Source organism: Ctenocephalides felis, unplaced genomic scaffold, assembly GCF_003426905.1.
Source record: "Ctenocephalides felis isolate EL2017-DRISC unplaced genomic scaffold, ASM342690v1 CF-g0.4_SCAFFOLD_01886, whole genome shotgun sequence".
NCBI classification, from domain to species: Eukaryota; Metazoa; Arthropoda; class Insecta; order Siphonaptera; family Pulicidae; genus Ctenocephalides; species Ctenocephalides felis.
Genome location: NW_020538040.1, coordinates 51,218,950 through 51,242,489, shown reverse-complemented (window position 1 = coordinate 51,242,489; position 23,540 = coordinate 51,218,950). Strand labels below are relative to the sequence as shown.

At 28.8% G+C, this 23,540-nt stretch overlaps 2 protein-coding genes across 4 annotated transcripts in view; one reads left to right on the top strand and one right to left on the bottom strand.

The window, feature by feature from the left end:
• LOC113376608 overlaps positions 1-23,540 on the top strand; it is a 417,742-nt gene that overhangs the window by 24,950 nt on the left and 369,252 nt on the right. The window lies entirely within an intron of this gene.
• On the bottom strand, positions 4,867-22,300 carry LOC113375060 (intraflagellar transport protein 140 homolog). Its single transcript, XM_026615012.1, is given in 18 exon segments — positions 4,867-4,899; positions 6,617-6,804; positions 8,132-8,309; positions 8,503-8,721; positions 9,066-9,260; positions 10,491-10,669; positions 12,615-12,792; positions 12,891-13,022; positions 13,294-13,416; positions 13,514-13,771; positions 14,063-14,294; positions 15,911-16,139; positions 16,383-17,600; positions 17,933-18,199; positions 20,069-20,342; positions 20,740-20,784; positions 20,786-20,974; positions 22,154-22,300. Coding segments are annotated over 18 exon segments (4,284 nt in total).

Here is a 23,540-nt window from a genome sequence, read left to right as displayed (position 1 = left end):
CGAATCAGACTGTTCTCATATACGAGCCCCGCGAACACAGTTATATGTTTAAAGATGAGTGCTCATGGGCGTGCTTATTTATCGCAATTTCATATTCAGTGGGGGTCCGGCGTTCATTCATTTTCAATTGCTTCAAATTAATTGACTTATGTGATATTTATTTATTTGTTGACAAAAACGGTTTTGCACATATCGTTCCAAGACGTGTTTGACTTAATAATTATGATATATGTGTGGAGTCTGACATTGTATGATTTTAATGAACATTTTACTCATATTAAATAATATACCATCCTAAATAAATATCGTTCGACATATGTAAATTTTCCATCGAATTATAAAGACATCAAAAAAAGGTTTCGAGTAATGGAAAAACTTCATTGAAAATTCACTTTGTTCCTCAAGATATTTGAAAATTGATTGCCTCATCTTCTTCTATACTAAAATAAATTTGAGATTATTTGGCAAATATTCCATAATTACAATACTACCCATAAATTCTCTATTGATATCAATAGAAGCAAATTATTTCTTGGTTTGAAACTTTTGTTGCTATGTTACCCAGTGTTATACATGTTATCTTAGGTAAATGCATTAATTAAAGTTTTATCTCGATCAACTTTTCTAACTTTTACCTTTATCATTAGCTTAGTAAAAAAATGTCTCAGGATATCAATTGTTTAATTTTGTATAACGTGATATCAGTATATTACATTTACCGACCAATTCTGTAGTAGAATAGATCAATGTTACGGCAAGGCTATAATACGCTGCGTTTTTCATGCAAAATGGTACCAAAAAATGTCAAAATGCTGTCTGATTTCTGTGCAGTAAGGCGTTTTAGACATAAAATCTAACCTAGATAACGCACAAACGTTAGGAAATGAATCTAATTGCATCTTTCTGACGTGTTATGATAACATATTAGTGAAGTTACATTTTATGTGTGAAGTTACAATTTATGATCGACAGCAAACAGTTTTGACAGTTTTGAGAATTATTTTTTATGGAAAATGCAGCGAAACATAGCCTTGCCATAACATTGGTCAATTTTATGGCAGAATTGGCCCGTTACTTGGTAATAACAATAAGTTTTGCGTGTAAACGTAAAAATATATTTAGACAAATCTTCGAGTGAGTGTCGGAATATGCATTAATAATGCATGGATGCAGGTACAGACTAGTTAAAATTGTTATCATAATTTTTTCTATTGAAATGAAAGTTTATTGTATTTTAATTATAAAGTGCTTTATGATATGCGTATCTCTCTTTTTTTACAATTTCCTAGATCTCATTACGTGCAATGAGTACTAGGTATTGGTAAAGCATAATAATTAATATCAGAATATAGCATTTATTTTATTGTTTAGTATCTATTTGATATAATTATATATTGACTAAAACTAAAGTTTTTCGGATTAATTTCTATAAATCTTTAGTTTTTTTATTTTGTGCATATATTCGAATATTTTAATGAATTTTCTTCGAACTTCTTCCACCTGTACGCCATTGATCGCATACTCCTAATATTGGTATTAACACTTAGTAGATCTTGAAGTACAGTCCGTGTTACATTACTTTACATTCATATTAAATTTGTGTAACAATCGAAATGTCTTTCCATAAGTAGGTAACTCACGCTCACCACGACGGGTCACATACGACACGCATTTCCAATACAACCCGGCAAGGCGTCTCTTGTTAATTACGCTAAATATCGAAAAAACTGGGTCATGCCATACTATTAGCATCGGCATTCTACAACGAGAGATATGTATATCACAAATTTCAGAGCTGGTAAACTTGTGCACTGTTTGATTTCATTTTGCCGATGAATCAGAATCAGTTTGATGTATTTCGTTAAGTACTGTATGTACTGAAAAGTTATTAATTATTGGATCTCTTCTGATTTGTAAAAACAAACACTTCTAAGATTAATTGATTTTATTTTAAATTAAACTTACAAAATTGAGTGTTGATATCTTTAGTCTGTACTTGTTGACGGTTCAATCATAACTGCCCCCACCTCCCCGCTGATTCGACCCTTATTGTAAGAATAAGGGTCGATTTATAAAAGATTTATATAAATTCTGGATTTGGTACTAACTTACAAACTTAAAATTATCTTAATAAAGATCTGAAAACATAAAATCTTATAATAAATACATAATAGTTCTTAACAGCACATATATAACATTAACTTATTTTATACATATTTATATAAGCTAGGAAAAATATAAATAGTAGAATATACAGTATTTTTATGTTTGTGAACAAAACATGTAAACTGGCCAACAATTTCCACTAAAAAGTATACATTTCAATATATAAGGATTAAATAAAAGTTATAATAATTTCCTAAAATAAAGAATTACATAGACATAATTTATATTCATTTCATTCTGTCCCGTTCCATTAGCCGCTATGGGTCGATCAGGGTATAGTTTGCCAGGTGTTTTCTTCAAAATTTAGCAACGAGATTAGTATTAATTTTTTTAAACGTTTAATACTTTATTTTTACAAAATTACCTATAATCGTATATAAATACATATTTTATCTTTTTTTTATTAATCTTCTACAAATTGGTTAATAATTTTTCGTTTATAACTTTGAGTAATTATCCATAAAATATATACATTTCTTTCTTTGTTGCGAAATGGCTTTCTCAAATACATAAGTGCTTTTAATCTAAATAGATTCTATTATTATTCTAAGTTATTGATCTAATTATCTGAAATAGTACACATATGTCTCTCAAATAGAGCAATGTTGTGACAAGATCATCTTTCATAGCGTTTTTTTATATAAAATGGTACTAAAAACTTCCAAAATGCTATGTATTTGCTGTGCGATCAGGCATTTTACCTATAAAATGCAACTCACTCATATGTTAATATGCCACATCACAAAAATGCACTTATGATAAGATTCTTTTTTTTGACGTTAGTGCGTTTTCTTGGTTAGAATATCTATCTAAAACGCCTAGCTGGACAGCAACCACATAGCATTTTGGAAGTTTTTAGTGCCACTTTATATGAAAAACGCTACGTAAAATAGTTTTACAATAACATTGATTTATTTACGCCCCATTATCATATGTCTTTACTATAAAAATATCATTTAGATATATTTTGCTTTGCAGTGCTAACATACTATATTATTTCGCTATCCAATATTATGATCGACAATAATGAATACTTAATTAAAATAAGTTTATATGGTAATTGAAAAACATGATTTTATAAACAAATTATAACAGTAATCTTTTTATATCGAAGTGTCCGATTTAAATGATTCAAAAAACATTTCATTTGCATTGACAAAATGAAGAACTGATTAAATTTTTGAATAGGCAGGTCGAGCTGTTTCGGAGATCCAAAAAAAATAAACAAATGCGGTTTGGCGGTCAAAATTGATTATTAGACATATAGATGAATTTAGTCCCGTATCAATGATTATCCGTTAGACTGCGATGCGGCGCACCTTTACTTTGCTTTGAAAAAAAAAAGTTCAAAATTTTCAATTTTTTTTAAACATTTCAAAATTTTTCATTTATTTTTTTCAACATAACATTTTGAAAGTTTTTATTTCCACTTTATATGAAAAAGGCTGCATAACATAGTTTTACTATAACATTGATTCATTTACGGCCCATAATTATGTGTTTACTATAAAAAAAATATCATTTAGACATATTTTGCTTTGCTTTGTAAAGACATATTTTGCTTTGCTTTGAAAAAAAAGTTCAAAATTTTCAATTTTTTGCAAACATTTCAAAATTCTCAATTTTTTTTTTAAGTCTTCAAAAAACTGTCGAGCTTTTTTAAAAAAAATATTTACGGTACAGAAAGTTCCAGTAATTTGGCTTAATGCTCGATGTCACGCACAGCCGCTAGTTCTAAGCGTATGTTTATATAACGAGTATAAGTCTTCCACTAGTTTGAGAAAAGGTTCTTGATCTCTGGATTAACATCTTCCCGTCAAAATTCTATTATCCGAATGCGTTAGATAAAATTGTCATCTCCGGTACAGCGTGTGCGATTCAATTAGATATTTGTTTTTATTGTGACACTTTCTGTGCAGTGTTAGTCGTACGATTGACAAAAGAACTAGGTGGATCGTGATGAACAGAAACAGTTATACTCTTTGCTTACACTATGTTTTGATTATTTTCTCGGTTGTAGAACTTAAAAATTAATAAAGTTTATTCCACGACCTCCTGCTTATGGTAATTGCTGTAAATTGTGTGAATTAATTATATTTGATACAGTTCGTGAGTGAATAGTTATAAAAATAGTTTAGGTTACATGAAAATGACAATTTGTAGGTCGAAATTATAATCGATTCTGAGAATGGAACTTTTTGCGTAATAAGTATGGAAAATAATAATATCGACGTAACGGTTTGATATACACGTTATTTGGTTAATTAATAATAGCAATGCTTGTAAAAAAATTGGAATGCCTAAATCAAATTAAGTAAAATGTGTGGATGCTAGGGGACATTTGATAACGTTCAACAAATAAATAATTAAATTGTTTTATTTTACATAATTTTCATGAAAACTCTTAGTTTCAGTGCAATATTCTTGACAAGTTAAAAAACGTGTTTTAATTTGATGTAATCTTATTTAACATTTATCAATCAGTGATGACCGAATTATAGTCTTGTTCATCATGGTGGTAAAAAACATTGCAAATTTTTGTCTCCTTGTTTTTACTGATGATATGTAAGAATACTACACATGCTCAAATCACATATCGTAAATAAAATTACGAAACCGAGTTCATTCATAAAAGCTTTGTTTTTACGCACTTGTGATGTCAATTCCCCTCTCAAAAATACTAGTATCACGCATTGCGTATTAGGCACCAAATGCTAAATTACTACCAAATATCTTTATAAAAAATTTATATCTCGTAATTTAATTTTGAAACAATTAAAACCATTTTAGGGCCTGTTTTACACTAACGTTTATTAACTGAAATCAAATTTAGTTATGTTTTAATCGAACTTGTAAAATTAGTGAAGTGATGTGCGTATAATATATGTTTAATATATTTGTAGTTCTATTATATACATAAAATGTTACATAAAATAAAAATATGTGTAAATATTATAATTTAAATATACAAGTATCACGACTTAGTTTTATATATATCTCAAAAGTAATACATATTATTTTTATAACCTATCCCCTCGATTCACACAGTATTCGTTTTACACGTTTTCGATTTTACATGGTTTTTGAAAATAGAAATTTCTTTCAACGAAGTTTATTAACTTTGCATTTATACGAAATTATATACAATAAACGTTAATTTACTTATATCTATAATAACATTTTTATTGTTTTATTGTCAGAATACAACACTACAAAATGTATATTACAGTTACGAATTCTTAGTACGTAGTCTATGTGTATGATGGAAATATGTAGATAAGATGGGTACTCTGTTTCATGACCAAAACTAAGTTTTATGTGTGTATAAGCTAGTTTGTTTGAAATACGAAAACAAAGAGCATTATTGTTTTTGAAATTCTTTTTAATTAGTGTTTATACATAATTGATAGCGTAAATTTATTCAAGGCAAGCAAGTAATAGATTTATTATCCACAAAATTTATAATTTATAAAAAAATGTATAGTTCGACAATGGTTAAACAAAAAAATATAAAACGAGAGAGAGTAAACAAATGTTATATTTTTACTATCCATCATATTAAAAACTGACAAGAAAGGCTTTTTTATAGTGATTTTTGTTTAACGCGGTTTTTCCATATAAGAGTGAATTTTTCGAGTTACACAAATTTTTAAGGAACGTTTCTTCCGTGTAAGACGGGGCATATGTGCAGTTGGTACATGCAAAATATCAGTTAAATTTCTTAGTAATATTGATACTAGTATATTTTAAGATTTTCCATGAATACTATTCATTTACTGCGTACATTGAAGGAAATCTTCAAAAAATTGATTTTTCATTTCGGAATTAATTGCAAATATTTTGTATGGTAACCTTAGAATGATTGAAATGATTTCAAATTATAGTTCACAAATCGTTAATTTAGAAAAAAAATATTCAAAGAGAGCTTTATTGCTAGTGTAGATTTCATACGTAATACGTAAAAAACCACATAGGTAATATTTTTTCAAACTCAATTTATTAAAAAAAATATAAGTTAACATGATATGTGATTATAAATTAATTTATACAGATTAAAATTAAAAACATGCGACATTACAATGATATATAATATTTACATTATTTAGAAGATTTACATATTTTCAAACTTCTTTTTATATTTTTATATTTTAAAAACTTAATTAAACTCAAATTACATTCTTTTTTGCAAATGCGTTGAACTAATGGTTTTCTTATTGATTACTTTTTTATTGCTTCTTCAGCATAATTTGAATCTTCTCGATATCCTTCTGTAACCTACTTATTTGGTTCGTGCTAAATATATTTCGGGATTGTCATATTTTTCCAGCAATTTTTGCTCACAATCTTATAAATATATTTAAATAACTTCTTGAATTTCTTCTTCTTCTTCATAATTTTCATCATCTTGATCTTGTTTAAATATGTCTTCGACGCCCAATTTTTCAAGAACTTCGCGCGGTATGCGCCTCGTAACGCTGCCTCCTTGTATACGCTGGATCTCTCTCAGCGCCTCGATGGCGATTTCTCGGTCGCCTCCTGGTTTCGCTCCTTGCTCGATTAGTAATGACAAAATATCGAATTTTCTCACAGGATTTTCTGATTCGTCTACTCGTAGTAATTGTCTGCATTGAATTATTCCTACATAAAAAATTATAAACATTTATAATGTTCTGTTTATTTAATTCATTAAGATTGTTCTTCGACTTACTTACAAGGTATTATAAATATTTGAATATGGATGTTGTTCAAACTAAGCGATTGTAACTATATATGCGATATTCATAAATAAATATATATTACTGCTGTGGGCATATATTGTGTAACATGTATACAGTATAAGAAAGAAGTCTGATATTGATCGATACTTAAAATGCAAATATATTGATTGATTGATTGATACTTATAAAATGCAGTTAATTGAATTATATGAATATATTAAGTCGGTATTCTTGTTCAATATTTTTGAAAAACTGTTTTTGTTTTTCTTGCATATTTTCAGGGTTTAACTTCACAAGAATATGTGTACAACAAGTTTTTTTCCAGATTTAAATTGTTTTTGGAAATATAGCTGTACGACCACGGTAATTTTCTGTTTCTTTATGCGAAAACCTTAATCGCGTTTTTCTCGAATCGTTTAATACAATACCCACGATTTCTCAAATTCTACTGTACCGATTTATTTGAAGTTCTTGGTCTTTTTTATACTTTTTTCTTCAGTATGTACTACGTCCATCCCTGTATTCTTGTATATACTACTTAAAAAAAAATCTACGAGGTTGTAAATCTTTTTCTCAGACAGTTGCTGTTTTGTGAATAATTTTTTTGACTTGCCCGCTTTTTAGATTTCCATTAATTATATTTTTTTAATCGTGGGTAAGGTTCATCTCTCTCTATATTTTTTATATTCTCAAATAATTTTTTTTATATTCTCAAAATAATATTTAATAACTTGCAGAAAAAATTAGTACTAATATTGTTTGTCATAAATATTATGCGATTTTTCAAAGATTACTGTCTTTGATGGCTTTAGACCAGAATACCCCCTCAATGACATTAAGTTTTCAAATATTTCAAGTTTTCGACATATTTGAAGTTCGTATAAATTAAATAAATTGTATTCTCTTTAGGTTAGATTTTTAGTTGAAAGTTTCTTTTTATATTAAACATTTAAAATCTATACATTTTTTCAAATGCAACACATTTACATGCTATATGTTTAATTAAAGTTTAGGAACATAGCTTTTCTTAAAAATAAAATGATTTCATATCTAATAGCAAGCGACAATATTGAAAAAATTTTTTTTTTATTATTTCCATCTAATCACAATCTGCTTAGTGGTAATGCATTCAATAATTTTGGCGAGAAATGTGTAGATATAAAGGCTACCCAGTGGTAGTGATTTAAGGTTTGAAAAGTATTAAAAATAATTTGAGATTTTTTATAAACAAAAAGATATAAAAATACCTGTATTTATGTCTCTATCCATCGTTCTTTGGCATTCCAGGAATCTTTTTACGAGTGTTTGCCTATATGTTAGAATTTCCATAGACCGTGGATCATGATCAACTTTGGATAAGCAGCGGGCCGCTTCTCCCAAAGCGCTCAGAGCTTTCTCATAGTTTTTAAAATCATCGATTTCAACCTGGGGGACACGGACATTATACATAATATATAACTGAAAGTTTGAATATTAATACATATCATTGAAATTAAATCATTATGAAAGATCATACTATTGATCATTTTATAACATGAGATATTATTATTCAGATAATCATGTTTTTTCTGGTTGGAAATAAATAATCTTATAGCAAATATTGCCTAAATAGTTTTACCTGAGCACATGCCACATAGAAATTTGCTAACAAGTCATGAGCTTTTCCTTTTGCATAAAATGACACAATGTTGCGCAGGATATCTGGGTTGCTTTGCCAATCCAATGCCTGTAGATAATTTGCAGCCATCACATAAACCTCTTTTTGTCGTGATACACCAGCGAAGAAAATTATCTTCTCGGTATCCCCCGACTTCAATAATGATTTCATTGCTCTAATCTAAAAGGCAAAAAAAAATTTTGGTTTAAAATTTATTAACCATTTAAAGAACCGACAAATTTATAATGATTTACTTATATAATTAATTATAGCCTGTATTTCCTAAATTAAATCGAATTTTGAGACCGGTCTTTCAACAAAGTCATTTAATTACAAAACAATAATTTGAGCTATACTACTCTCAATACCTGAATTGAAATTTTATCAAATTCAGCTAATTTTGACTTTGTAATGATAAATTATAGAAGGATGTATATTATGACCGACTGAAATAATTCCAAAGCGTCTTTTATTTTAATTACAAAACTTGCTAAATGTTACTGAGGACTTTTATTGCAGTTTACCTTATCTCCCGCTTGTGTGAATTTTTTAGTAGCTAAATGGTAATTTCTTTGAGCATGTAGAATCTCAGCTAGTTTGTATAATATTGATAACCGCTCTCTTTCGTCTATACTGTTTTTTGCAGGACTCAGATGTTCGGCTAGTTCTTCTGATATGTTTACTGTATGTTCTGCGCATATATCCAGAGCCTCAGTATACTAGAATTAATTTTTTTTAAAAATACATATCATTACTAAATAAGTCTAAATTTTATTTAGACTTATAAGTCTAAATAAAAAATATAAAAAACAAATAAAATAAAAAATAACACTCATGCTAGTAAAACTTAAAATCTACTGAGGTACCGATTATCGAAGAAGCAGACACAGTTATAATATGGACATAGATTTTTTTAAGCCATTATTATATTTCATTTTATTGATAATTAGTTTTTTTGAACTACTATTCACTAAAATAATAATAATGGTGCATTTGATGCAAACATCTTACAGTGATATAGATAAGTGTGCATAAATTGTTATAAAAGTTATAAAGTTGTAATATAAATAGAACAGAATGTCGTCTTTGCAAAAATTGTCTTTAAAAAAGCTTTAGTATCTTCTAGTGCTTTAATATCATATTCATAGCATATTCATACATTTTTTGTGAGTGTAATATTTTTCTAGCTGACTTATATTTATATTTCTAATCATTTTTGTGTTCATAATCATATTTTAAAAAAAAAATTAATTTTTTTATTCATATTTAAATTACAATCTTCCTTATAATTAAGACATTCAGTAATTATTCTGAAACTTTACAAAGCTATAATGTTTTTAGAGAACTACATATTGGTGAGTTTTCTAATTTATAAGTACTAAGTACTAAGTTTGATGTAAATTATAATAATTGATTTATTTATATTGAATAGAATTCATAACTTTAATACACAGTATGAAGTTGACTCTCAGGCGTATAGACCAGATAAATCGAAAGGTATGAAATACGGTTATTAAAATATAGAGTACAGGATGTTAGTATTTAGACCTTTATCTAAAAATTTGCTTGTGACTCGCTAAAGCAAAATTTATAACTTTTGAAATAGAAAGGTGTGAATGTACAGAATTTTATTAATAGTGAATTTGGTTTATCATAAATATTTTATCAAAGATGATTTCTCGCTTGAATCAATATTAAACTTCCTCGTGAATTGAATTTCAATTAAACTAATTGATCTGTTTTATGGCAACTTTCATAATTTTTTTCTTGCTATAATAAAACTATCGAAATGTTCAACTTAAATTTCTTTTTGTTAGATTATTTTGCGTTTGTATAATAGCATGTTTGTACATATTGTACCGAAAGTTTTTATACGCTTTATTAAAGAATTTGCCTTTTTCGCGTATATGAAGACAATATAGACTCAAAATTGATATAATGCGACTGACCTTATTAGCAATCGCTAGCAAATCTACGGCTTTCTCATATTGTTCGTTGTTAACAAAGTATTCTGCGCATTCTTTGACCAGTTCTGGATCACTCGATTTGTTCAAATCGGCCGCGATGTCTTGCAAAGTATCGAACTGCTGCGAATTGAAAGATAATTCCAGAGCCTTACGAAGCAAACCTACAAAAGAATTTGGTATACTTAATGTGTATTTTATCAGTTCGTATCAAAAAATATATTATAGATTAATATTATAATTGACCATAATAGAACTACGTTAGGCTCTAATCGTAAAACTTATATATTTTATGTGCACATTGTAAAAAATGTGTGGTTACACGAACTAATTATTGTATGTATAATCACCCAACTAAATGCAAATTAAGCTAGTGGTGCTGGAAATTGCTGGAACTTCCCGCACCGTTATTTAAAATTTTTAAAAGCTCAAAAATAAAAAATTTAGAAATTTCGATTTTTTTGCATATTTTTGAAAAATTTGAAATCATTCAAAACATTCGAAATTTGAAAAAAATATCTGAAATAATTATGTTTTTTGAAAACTTAGAATTTTTCTGAAAACTTATAAATGTTTTGAAAACTAAAATGCTATTTTTGTACTTTTTTCTTTGTATATTCAAAACGGCTGGACCATTTTTTAAATTAAATTAGTTTTAAGATTAAGTATATTTTTAAGTAAATTATTCAATTTAGCATTCAATTGATCATTTTATTACATTTTAAATACATACGATTATATAATGTATATTTGATTTTGTTTTACTGTAGACAAAGAATAATTGTCTAAGATAGTTCGTTTTTAAATCTTCTGTTTCTTAGTTAGATTAAGTTGAAATAATTCGTTATAGGTTTCTATTAGATATTTTCATGGTTTATCACAACAAATTCAATTTGATGTTTGTAAATTAAAATAATATAAGTAAATATGATGATTAAGTCATTCGTTAAAAAATTAAAACAAAATTGATTGTACCCATGAAAATCAGATTTTTTTCGTATAATTTACAATCTGTTTTACCAGTTTAGAAACGGTATTTGCAAACGAATGATTCGGCTCTTCATCGGCAAATACAATTACCATCAAAGCCATGTCACGTGTTGAAAATTAAATAATACGTCACTTAAATGTGTTATACTAATTCACTCTTGTAGTCTATATTTGACTTTCAGAATAGTTCATACTCGTGCTTGAAGTAGCACAGTAAATTACTCAAAATTTTGCCAATCATCTAGATATTTTGCCAACGTTTTCTGTTATAGATACTTTTTTGAAATTTAATACAGTGTATGTGCTTTTAGAACTTGAAAATGTATAATTAAAAGTGGCAATTTATTTAATATAGATATAAAATGCGTTTTTTATTTTTTAATAATAATATATCTGAAATAGGTCTCTCATTTGGAATATATACATAATGTATCAAATTATTACAACTTTATTAAAACTGAATTCGTAATTTTTCTTTTTCATATTACTCTTGATTTTTTTGTCATTTGAAGGATCTTAATCTTTTACAGAATTATTGAATTTTTCATCAAATTCCAATGGGTTATTCCAATAACCTTTATTTGGCTGTACATTTTATTGTTTTATGTGATTTTTATGAGAATTCAATTATGTCCAAAAAATGAGAATATGATTACTATGACGTACGGTGTAAGTTATTATAAATTATACTTTTTTTTTAATAGAACCAAATATGGCTTGATCCAGGTTTACATGCAAATTATCGATAAAACTTATAATTAAACCATCAAATAGTGTTGAATTTCTAATATCAAATCATTACATTTTTTTCAGATTAATCATTAGAAAATTTTATATTGATCAACTCAAATCTTTGAAATAGTGTATTTTAAAAAACTTGCAAACATCTACGTTTGAATTTAAAAAAAAGTACGCATAAAATTTCAAAATAAATTTTAGTATTTCTGTTTAAGATGCATAGTCAATGATAAGGTATATTTATACCATTTTTCTGACTACTCGAGGAAACAAAAGGAATTCAATGTTATGCGAAAAACCTAGCTGCGTTTTAGTTTCTGCACATTTATATAAATTACCAGAATATTTATTTATGACTTCAATAACAGTTTTATAGTATACCTGCTCTATGATACAAAGAAATCGCTTTTTGCATATCGCCAGCTGTTTCGAAGTATTCGGCAGCCTCTATTTTGTGTGCTGGTGTCGCAGACAATGCGAGTCCCCAAAGTATTTCGTCCATGTTCTGCTCGCGACAAAGTCTCATAGCCATGCCGAAAGCTTGGGCACGTCTGAAAAACTAAAATTAGTTTCAATCATTACTTTTCTTAAGTCAGTCGACGAAATTATTGACCTGGACAGAATATTTGTACTACATACTTGTAAAAATTTTCATACCTGTATCGCTTCCTCCACGTTTTCAGTTGCTTCATAATGTCTTGCCAATTCATAGCATGCTGCTTTACTATTTGATGACATTGCAAGTTCTGCGGCACTATTTTCCAAGCGCATGAAACATAAGATTCTTACCTAAAAATTTTAGAATTAATATTTGAAGTGATCGAACTTTTGCAGTACAATAGCTATGATGTGAGTATAATATAAAACGTTTGGCTAAGTATGTAAAACTGTTCAAATCCAAAACAAATCTTTACCATTTAAAAATTTCAAAAATTAAGTTACCAAAGTGTTTTGTACAGTAAACTACTACATATTTAGGAACTTCTGGATGTTAGTTCATTCATTTTAAACAGGATTAATTAATGGCTAAATTATTTAAAAAGTATATTTAAATAAATACTTGAGAAACGCAATCGTTAGCCTTTCCATAAAGTTTTAGTGCCCTGTCAATATCTCCTCTACTCTCAACATATTGCGCCCACCATTTCAACATATCCTGATCGGTTGTCTGCTCCATATAATCCTTAAATATAATACACATGATTTATGAGCGAATCATTGCAAATTTGATACAAATGATTGTTTACAAGAATTTACATGTATAGAATTGGTTTCTTTACCTGTAGAGCCAAAGGATGCTGCAATAAAAGTCTTGGTATTTCACTTTTACAATTCGCTTTATAATAGAGATCTATAGCTTTGTTTAAATCTCCAGATTTCTCTTGGTGTTTTCCGAAATGATAATATGTATTTTTCAAGTGGATTCTATCTTCTTCTTTTGCTATTCTAATGGCGTCATCAAATCTTCCTTGAGCTTGATAGAGCTTATTTAATAGATCCCAACGATTACACTTCTCATATAATAGTTTTGCTTCATTCTGTTAATTATTTATTATAATATTAGTCATAAGTCGAAATCTATAAATCTATAAATTTAAGTGAAAATTGTGACACCAATGCTGTGCTCATATACTTTGACCGCATATACTTGTATGAACAACTGATTTGACTTGCGGTTGATAAGTAATACAAATTGTACAAATTAATTATGTATCTTAATAATATTTAGCAACAATATACTAGTCAACCCCGCTGCAATGCAGTACTATGCCTTCTAGAAGGGTTGATTGTGTATAATAAAACAAAAAAAAATGAAATTATGTACTTACATGCATTCCAAGTTGTACAGCTAACATAGCGGTCTTAGCTTCTTGCTCCAGATCGCGATCGTTCATGGCCTCACGTACTGCTTTGGCAGCTCTTGCATTTTTCATGTGCCCCAGACAAACTAATGCGACATCTAAACGCTGGGTCTTGACGCACATGCGGGCTAAATTTTCCCAAATAGCATTGCTTTGTACTAAATGTATTGCCTTAAATGCCTGGTCCATGTTACCTAAACTAATATCAATATATGTTCGCATTGGAGAAAACATCATGAACAACTAATTCAGATGAATGCAGTATTATGTTGTATAAACTTTTACTTGTTGAATTGCCATGGAAATAATTCTTCACTTGTTTCAAACCTTACAATATATCAAGTATTGTTGTTTTAATTGGACGTGAACTATCGATAATATAATAATAATATTAAATATCGATATGATTAAAAAAAATTATTTACTATCGATTTATATTTACGTTTACATAAAAAAATCTAATATGCGATAAATGACCAAGAACTTATTAGTACACGAAATTATTATTATTATTTCAAATATCAATATGTCCTCTAATTAATAATAATCGAATTGACTATAATTAACGTAATTATTAGTACGGTGGAGAGATCGCGTACTTACGTAACAATTGTCTCGTATGAACAGATAATTACTTATTGTTAGATTTCTGCTTTTATTTGTTTCGGCATAATGTATAATTAGTCATATACTTGCAAAAATGCATGAAGGTCTATAAAATTAGAGCAAAATTTAAATGCAATCTACATTATTTTATTTTATAAAAAAGGAAACATTTATTCATGGCTTAGTTGATCTGCAAATATGTAATCTTTTTTAAGATTAAAAGATGTTGCTTTAGTTTTAACTTCTAACACTTAAAAAGTTCATATACAAAATTTACTTGAAATTGTATGCAATGCCAATTTTAAGAAGAAAATATTTTTTTAGGTTAGAAGCAAATTTGGATAACAATTTCATCAATATTTTCAAAATGAAATGTTTCGACAACGTGTCGATTAAAAATGTCCATTAAATATGATAAGCATACTTATAAAGATGATTCCATTTCACTATATATGATATCAAATGAGATTTCGCACATAGGCTTCGCTTAAACTTCATTAACTTCCCGTAGGGTAAGTTATAGTAATCGACCAACAATCGAAATTGAAATTTTTTGCATATTTTAGAAGAAATATATGTGTTGTATGTATGTATGTATGTATGGGTGGATACAATTTGTCGACGTTTTCGGGAGCACCGCTCAACCGATTTTACTTTTTCAAAAAGCATTCTATTTCTATTGATGGAATACGTGCTGATTAGTTTTTGGGAAAGGTCGATCTAGCCGTTTCTGAGATACAGAGCAGAGTTCTAAAAACGGAGATTAAGTTTAAGAGAACAGAGGAAGTAGTGACTATTTTCTGCAAAAGACAGGCCTCGTTGTTTCAGAGATAGCGAGCAAAAAGTGTAAAAATGGCAGTTTTTGAGAGAACAAAGCTATTTTTAATTAAGTTTTGTTTATTTACTTTTTATGTTACCATATATAAACGTCGTCGTTCATTTTATAAGTCCCTTATATTTTGTCTATAAAATACGAATGATGAAAGTTACAGTATTCATAATAATCTATTTGAAATTCTTCGAATTGCCATGCACCACTAGTTATATTCGGATTTGATTGTATGTTGCAAAAAGTAATTTCATATTTTATAATACAGTATTGCAAAAAATCCGTTATACTTCGATTAAATTATTGTTAGTAAATCAGTGGTTATTTCAAACACAAATTAATTTTCAATCAATTTAATTTGATTCAAGGATTGTACAAACCATAAATAATAAGCAAAATCCAAAACAGCTGTTCTTATTCCTTCGTCGCATTCTTCAAGACCTTCAAAATGTTTTACTAGAACTTTGGTCACTGTTCTCAATCCGTGCATTATCAAATTTGGAGCCGTCAGTCCCATTAGATACCCCGAAGAATAGTGACATCTGTACATAACATTAAATCCAAATTCTGTCACGAATAGGCATGTTATATACACTCCTGGCGATTTATCTATTAAAATGAAAATTTAAAAATTTTAAAGTTATGGTTAATGAGTTGATTTAAAGAAAAGTTTATGCTCGAATAGTCCTACTTTCTGAACAGTTTCGATAAATGCGTTACAAATATATCTCATAATGATGTTAGGAGACGCAAATATTGCTTAATTCTTGTTCATACAAAAAATTTCTTTATTTCTCATATGTAGCTCATACTATCTATTAATTAATTTGTTCATTATTTGATATTATTTACCCTTATTTTTGTCGGATTTGTTTGTAGCACCATTCGCGCTGTAACCATTTTGTTTACCAGGTTCCCGCGTAGAATCACTAATCAGCGTTTTGCTTTCTACTGCCAATAAACGATAGTCATTTGAATCCCAAAAAAATTTGACGGGTATAGTCCTGCTCAGAACTGCTTCACATTTTGTCTGCGCACTATCAGTTAAGTTTATAACATTGTTAGCATTCGATTCATTTAGAAAATCATACACACTTAAGATGTCGGTTTCCAGATCCCACGAGTATAGTTTACCATCCGGTATTAACTGCGAATTTGCAACTAATATAGCCACAGCTGTCCCACTACAATTTGATTTTGCTGAAATAATTTCACCGAAATCATTCAAATCATCTCCCAGATACTTAGAATTGGTCAATAATTTTGGTTCATGGGGCGATATATCATATAGTTTAAGATAACCGTTCATGGTAAACACACAAAGAAATTTGTTGGTCAATTCGATACCTATAGGTTCACCTTCAATATCACTGGTTTTAATAGTATTTAATAGAACGCCATTTAAGGAACGTGTTTGAACAGAATTTGACATCAAAGCTATAATAATATGTTCGTAAATCAACAGTCTTTCCGATTCACACGTAAAGTTTCCCAAAACTTTAAATTCTATACTACCAGTAATACTTTTATTGGAGCTTACAACTTGAAATACTAAAACTATTCTTCCATTAGACACCACGATGTGATTACTACTTAAGCATAAAACTTGTACTTGAATTTCGTAATTTTGAACAACTTTATTTGTTTTGTTTTGTATCAAAAGTTGAGTAGAACTTAATTGGATTGCACACAAATTTTCACAATAATAGCTACATAATGACTGTTTCTTCAAAATGAACACATTGGTCACGCAATTTACACATAAGTATGGATTTCTATAACTCACGTTGCCCCATACAATTTCTTTCACAGTGCCTTTTATGCTGCTAATATTTTCTAAGGTCCAGTTTGATTCAGGAAATTCAGAATACGATAGAATATTTCTGCAAGACCAAATGTGTAATTGGCCAAGGTTTGTTCCTGCGCAAAGAGTTCGATTGAATTTGCAGAATGCTATGCTGGTGAAAAGTTCGGTGTTCGTGTGAAGATTTGATGCAGGTGAATTTTGTTCAGTGGGTAACAAATAGTTATCTCCGGTTTCTAAATCTAAAACACGTACTGTCATATCACCTGCAAAACATACAGTTAAAATTAGAAATCTCACATGCATAAGAAGGTGTAGAACATAGTCAAGAACAGCAGACAATTTAGAAAAATATATGGTATTATAAAAATTATGTAGACAAACCCGCAGAAAAGAAATTCGAGTCCGGCCATATAAAGTCTCTCATATGGAATAAAGTTTATATTCAACAAAGAAAAAAACTTTTAAATAAGTTTTAAATTGGTCCGTGAGATAATAAAGTTGCTCGCTTGCTTTACACTACGTAAGCAATTGATAATTTAGATAATTTGTATAGAGTGAGTTGTATTTTGTAAACATACGTATATTTTTTTATCACCTGTTAATACAGCAAAAGAAGTTCCGCCAACCCAGACTAATCCTTGACTAGAAGTGCCCCTCAGTGCTTGTGTCCGACCGCTTAATTTGATTTTGGCCAACTCGCTCAATCTTCCCTGTGAATCGACTGTGTAGTGTTCTAACGTTAAACCTTCATTCATAATTATCAATTCGTCTTTATTTGGGTGATATAACATATAATTCAAAGGCGATTCCATTTGCATTATTTCTGTGCACGTTCCTGATTGATTGACATAATATAAAAGACCTGAAAATAAAATATCTCAACTTTATCCGAATATCTACGTTAAAAAAATACTAATATTTATCATGGTTTATCGATAATGCCGTTACTAAATTTATTTATATTTACAAATTATGGTAGAGCTATTTCTAACATTTATAAAATAGTTACACGATAGAATCAATGTATTACTTTCATATTTAACAAATTTTGATGTTTTAAGAAATGTGTTTCCAAAAATACAGTTTGTTCAGTTTTTGTTGAGTTCATTTTTTTGATCGAGGTATTATAGGAATATTCAACTAAGCACCAAGCCGAAATCTTGCTCACTTTTATGAAAAGAGAAGATTGCACTTTTAGCGTCTGTAATATGTAGTACGTAATAAGCAGTATTTCGATTGAATTAAAATGTTAGTTCATTTTGTTAATATACTTCCGAAATTATTAAACTAATCTACTTGTCCAATTGCTATTTGTATAGAGGGAAGTTCCGTAACGCCGGACGGCACCTAGTGCCGGACAATCTATTTAATACGTATTATTTAAGCAATTATAAATCTTTTCATTTAAAAATACAAGTGAAAGGGGCACGGGGGGCACACAGGTACAGGATCACGCGCCAATCCTCGCCTGTGACGTACACGGCCACGGCGGAAGCAACCCATTAGGCGCAAAATCACGGCGTCACCTAAATATCAATGAAAGTAATTCTAGTGCATTAACATTTGAGTGGTATGCAAAGATAAATGTAATACTTGATTATTATTCGTAAAATGATAGATTATAATTAGATATTTTAAACAATTTTAGTAGGTGCCACCAAATGAACAAAAATGTCTGTCGTCCCTTAGTGCCGGACAGTAAACATATTGATATTTCTTGTGAGAATTGACGTAATTTATTCCAATTATTTAATTTTGTTCTGTTGAGTGCTAACGACCATCTTTCGTATTTCCTAGTCAAAGAATGAAAATCTTATGATGAATGCTCCAGCTGAAAGCATCTGTGTGGCCTAGCCAAAAGGGTGAATGAATAGTGATTTTTTTGCAATATCTAAGAATATTCGTCGAACACACATGTGTAGACGTTCCAGAGTGTGGAGATGGCTACATAATGTGTTCAATGCTGATTATTTTGAAATGTTCGGTACTAGGTGCCACATTTTAAAATCCTATTTTTGTTACCAAAGTTTGATTGATAGTAGATAGTCTTAATTATTTTTAAGCAAAGGTTGCGTTTTTGTTAATTTAGTTTGATTTATAACTTTGTTATCTAACATAAGTCATAATTTAATATACATTTCGTAATATATTTTTTGATTTATTTATAAATAACCTTAGGTGTCCGGCACTCGGGGACATTCCCCTACGTGAAGTCTCAATACTATATGAAAAGTATTGACAAAACGTAACTTTTGGTATCTTGGAAATTACGTAGAAACACTCCTATAAAAATATAACTAAAGATAAATGAACATATCATTGAATTATAATTTTATATTAGTCATGAAAAAGAACTGTAACTTGGATTGAAATAAATTCTAGATATTGATAAAAATTAATATTTTGAAAATCTTAAAATTTTTGCTACTCTATAAACCTTACAAATTATAAGTAATTCTAGAGAAAATATAATTTTCTTAAAATCATAACTTTTTGTGAAAATGTGCATTTTATTTGGAAATTTTAAATTTTGAAATTATTTTAATTTTTGAATTAGAATATTTATTGCAATTTTTATGTTAAGTAGTAAAAAGTTGAAATAAAAATTGTTGTTAAAATTGTAAATGATGAAATGTAACATAAGTCTGTGCTATGCATCTTCGAAAGCGCGGAGATCAAAAAAAGATTAAACTTTGATATCAATATCATAATATTTTATTATCATTCTCACCTGATTGTGTGGAAACGAAAAAGCACGTATTGTCCTTAGTCCTTGGAGCAACCTGTGTTCTGGCGTTGGTTCGGGGTCGCCAGGAGCTCAGCGCATCCAGAGCATTTTCATCGCCGTTTACGGCCGCACGTGCTAAATGTTGTAATTCCGAAGACGATTTTGATAAAACACTCAATCGAAAAGTTATGTGAGTTAGTGGATCCTTCAAATCATGATGAAATGCAGTCAGATAGAAAGATGTTGCATCGTATTTCCATCCTACCAATATACCAGTCTAAAAGACAGAAAAGAAGTCATTTATATTATGAAAATCCATGCAACATCAAGTTTTGTTATAATAAAGAAAATTAATTAATAAAAATTATTGATCTTGCTGAATTTTATAAGTCATATGTATGAATCGCATGTAACAATATTTTCTTTATATTAGCTTATTTTCCAAATTAATGTAAATATTTTTATAGTTAATCGGTGTCGCCACTTTCTTTCGATTATTCAACAAACAGTTGTTATTTTACAACTATTTAAGGGTAATGGTCAAGGCTCAAGGGTAAAATCGAGATTTCATTTGCGTTAGTTTAAAATCATTGTTTTTTATGAAATAATTTTATGGATTATGAATGCTGTTTTTGTCATCAGTATAATAAATATAAAAAATATGTATTACAAACCGAGTCGCCAGACACCAATCTTCCTCCGACTTCGCTGAAAAGCAGTGAAAGTCACAGGTGATGTATGGGGTCCATTTACGTTTATGAAGTTTCTCGCTGCACTTGATCCATGCCAAATGCTAATTTCTCCATTTTCCCAGCCGGTCACAAGAATTTTCTTTTCTGGGTGCCAAACCAACGACGTTATTTGAGATACAGGATGCACTGGATAAGTAATATCTGGTAGCGGTTCGCCCTAAAAAGTGAAGTAAAATTATTAGTAAAATCAATAAGTAAAATTTACTTTTCTAAATCACAATTCTTTTAAAAATTATTTTGTCTGCAGATAATAAAAACTATAGAATAAGAACAATTCGACCTAAATGTGATATTTGTTAGCATTTTCTTAGTATTAAATTTAAATTTTATTGAAATAATTATAATTTTAAATATTTTTAAATATTATGCAAGTAACTATTTTTAAAAAATATTTTTGATCGGAATAAGTACTCATCCATTATTAAATATATTCATTCATTATTAAAGTGGGAAATGTTAAGTTTTAAGTAACAAAGTTGTTGGTCGTTCAAATAATTTCCATATGATTTATATCTAGTTTTTCTTGTCCTATAATGGTATACTTTTTTGCCAACCTAATACTACGTGTAACAGCTGAAAGTTAATACCAGTCAATAAAAAAAAATCATAAACTGTTACTAGTGAATATTTAAGAAAAATCATATTTTAGTTGGTAAATCTAATAATAATACCTCGATCATTTTAAGAGAATTTATGGATTTGACATAGACATTTGATAATTTAAAATTAATAATTATTAGAATACGCTTGTAATTTATTTGTTTATTGAAATATTCAATTTTAAATTATTACTGGGTTCGCCCGTAGGTATGCGGTTAAGAGTTATTGATTGATGAGGTCCCGGGTTCGATTCCCACTTCGAGCAGCCTGTTGTCAGGCAGCAGTGACAACAATTTTCACTTGGAAATATAGATAGCAATATGTTTTCAAGTAAAAATAGCCCTTGCCCGGCATTGCTGCATCAATAAAAATACTAGCCCTATTACAGAAATTGTAATAATAATATAATCATACAGAGACGTGACAACTGATTAGGTTGCCTTCTGTCAAACAAACTAGTATTAAGTCAAAATCAGCACAACGGCTTATAGGACTATTAGGTTCTGATTGCTGTTCAAAAATAATAAGAAATTTAAAAAAAAATTGATTTTCAAATTCGAAATATTGGTTCATTTGTGGGTAGAGGTAATATGTTGCTTTTATGTTGCATTTTAAAGATTAAGGAAGAGCGCAAATAATACCAATGTGTATAAGTCTATTTATTTATATTTTATATAAATTTATATTTTATATAAATTTATATTTTATATAAATTTATATTTTATAATCAACTTACTGTTTCATCAAATATCGTGACAAATCCACCTTTCTCTTGATTATAGGATCCTACAGCAAGTAGTGGCACCATTTCGTGCCACGTACATATCGTTGTAATTGTGCCAGACTCATTGAAATGCACTTTAGTTTCAAAATATAATGACATTTTACTAACTTTTAACAACTAAATACGATAACTAAATGTCCTATTTCTTTTTCTCCTCTGACAGCTCGTGCTTTGTTATGGCAACACTTTGTTTACATAGCAACCGCTCAGGCCTGCGCGTATTGAAAAAAGAGCACAGAACAGCAACAAAAAGCTTATTCTTAAAGATTTCGAGTTGAAGTTTGAATATATGCTTTGAAAATGAATATTCCTAGAATTGTATGTCTGGATTTAATTCGTGCCAACCAACAATGATGACGACTCATAAGTTTGATGGGACGGTATTAAAGTTTGACTCTTTCGTCCGTGTTAACCTTTATTGGATTAAACCAAAGGAAACATTTACCAAACGGCTTGAGACAATATTATTTATTTAAATAAATTTTTAGCTTTCATCAGTTTCATTTTCCATGACAACTTTCAGGGGGTCCATGTCGGCAAAAAAAAATGTGGTGCACGAAATGAAAATGGGAGCTCACGGTAATGGATCACAATAACCACGTAAAATCTATTTACCGTATCTATAATAAAAAACCATATACAATATTTATAAATAGAACTACAAACTACACAAAAATATTATTTTTTTATAAAAATGTGTCAGTTGTAGCATAAGTAGACATTCGATTTGTGGTCGCAATATTTATTATTGAGCTTGTAAAGACCCTATTTGCTGACTATTTTTGGGTTGGCAATTTTTTTCCGCTTTTTTTGCGGTTAGTCTGGAAACTAAAGATAAAAGTCGAATCAATAGTTGTAAAATAAACAGTAGAAACGAGGTTTGCGTTATTACTGCTTTCATAACAAAGAAAAGATTTAAACTGGACATCATTATCCCGGGAGTGGTAAATTTAAACCTTATGAAATTTTTGCCAAATGTTGATAATTAAATATTTATATTTCGCTTACTTTATTTTTTATTTCCTTTTTCTTCTTAGTATTTCTCAGTATTTTAATTTTAAATATTTAATAATAAACTTATAGTTACAAATGTATTATTTTAAAATTCATATCGTTTAGATTTTAAAGGGTCAATGGCAAAAGCTAAGGAATCCGCAACACAAAATTTTTGGAACCTCTGATCTAGCTAGATTAACAATTAATGCTAAGTACTAATGGATATTTGTTTTAAATTATTCCAAACTTCAATGTTTTTTATAATTAAATGATTTTCTGTAAAATTATAGATTTCTTTAGGACATTAATCTTATCGCTATAACAGGATTCATGAAAGTTAAAA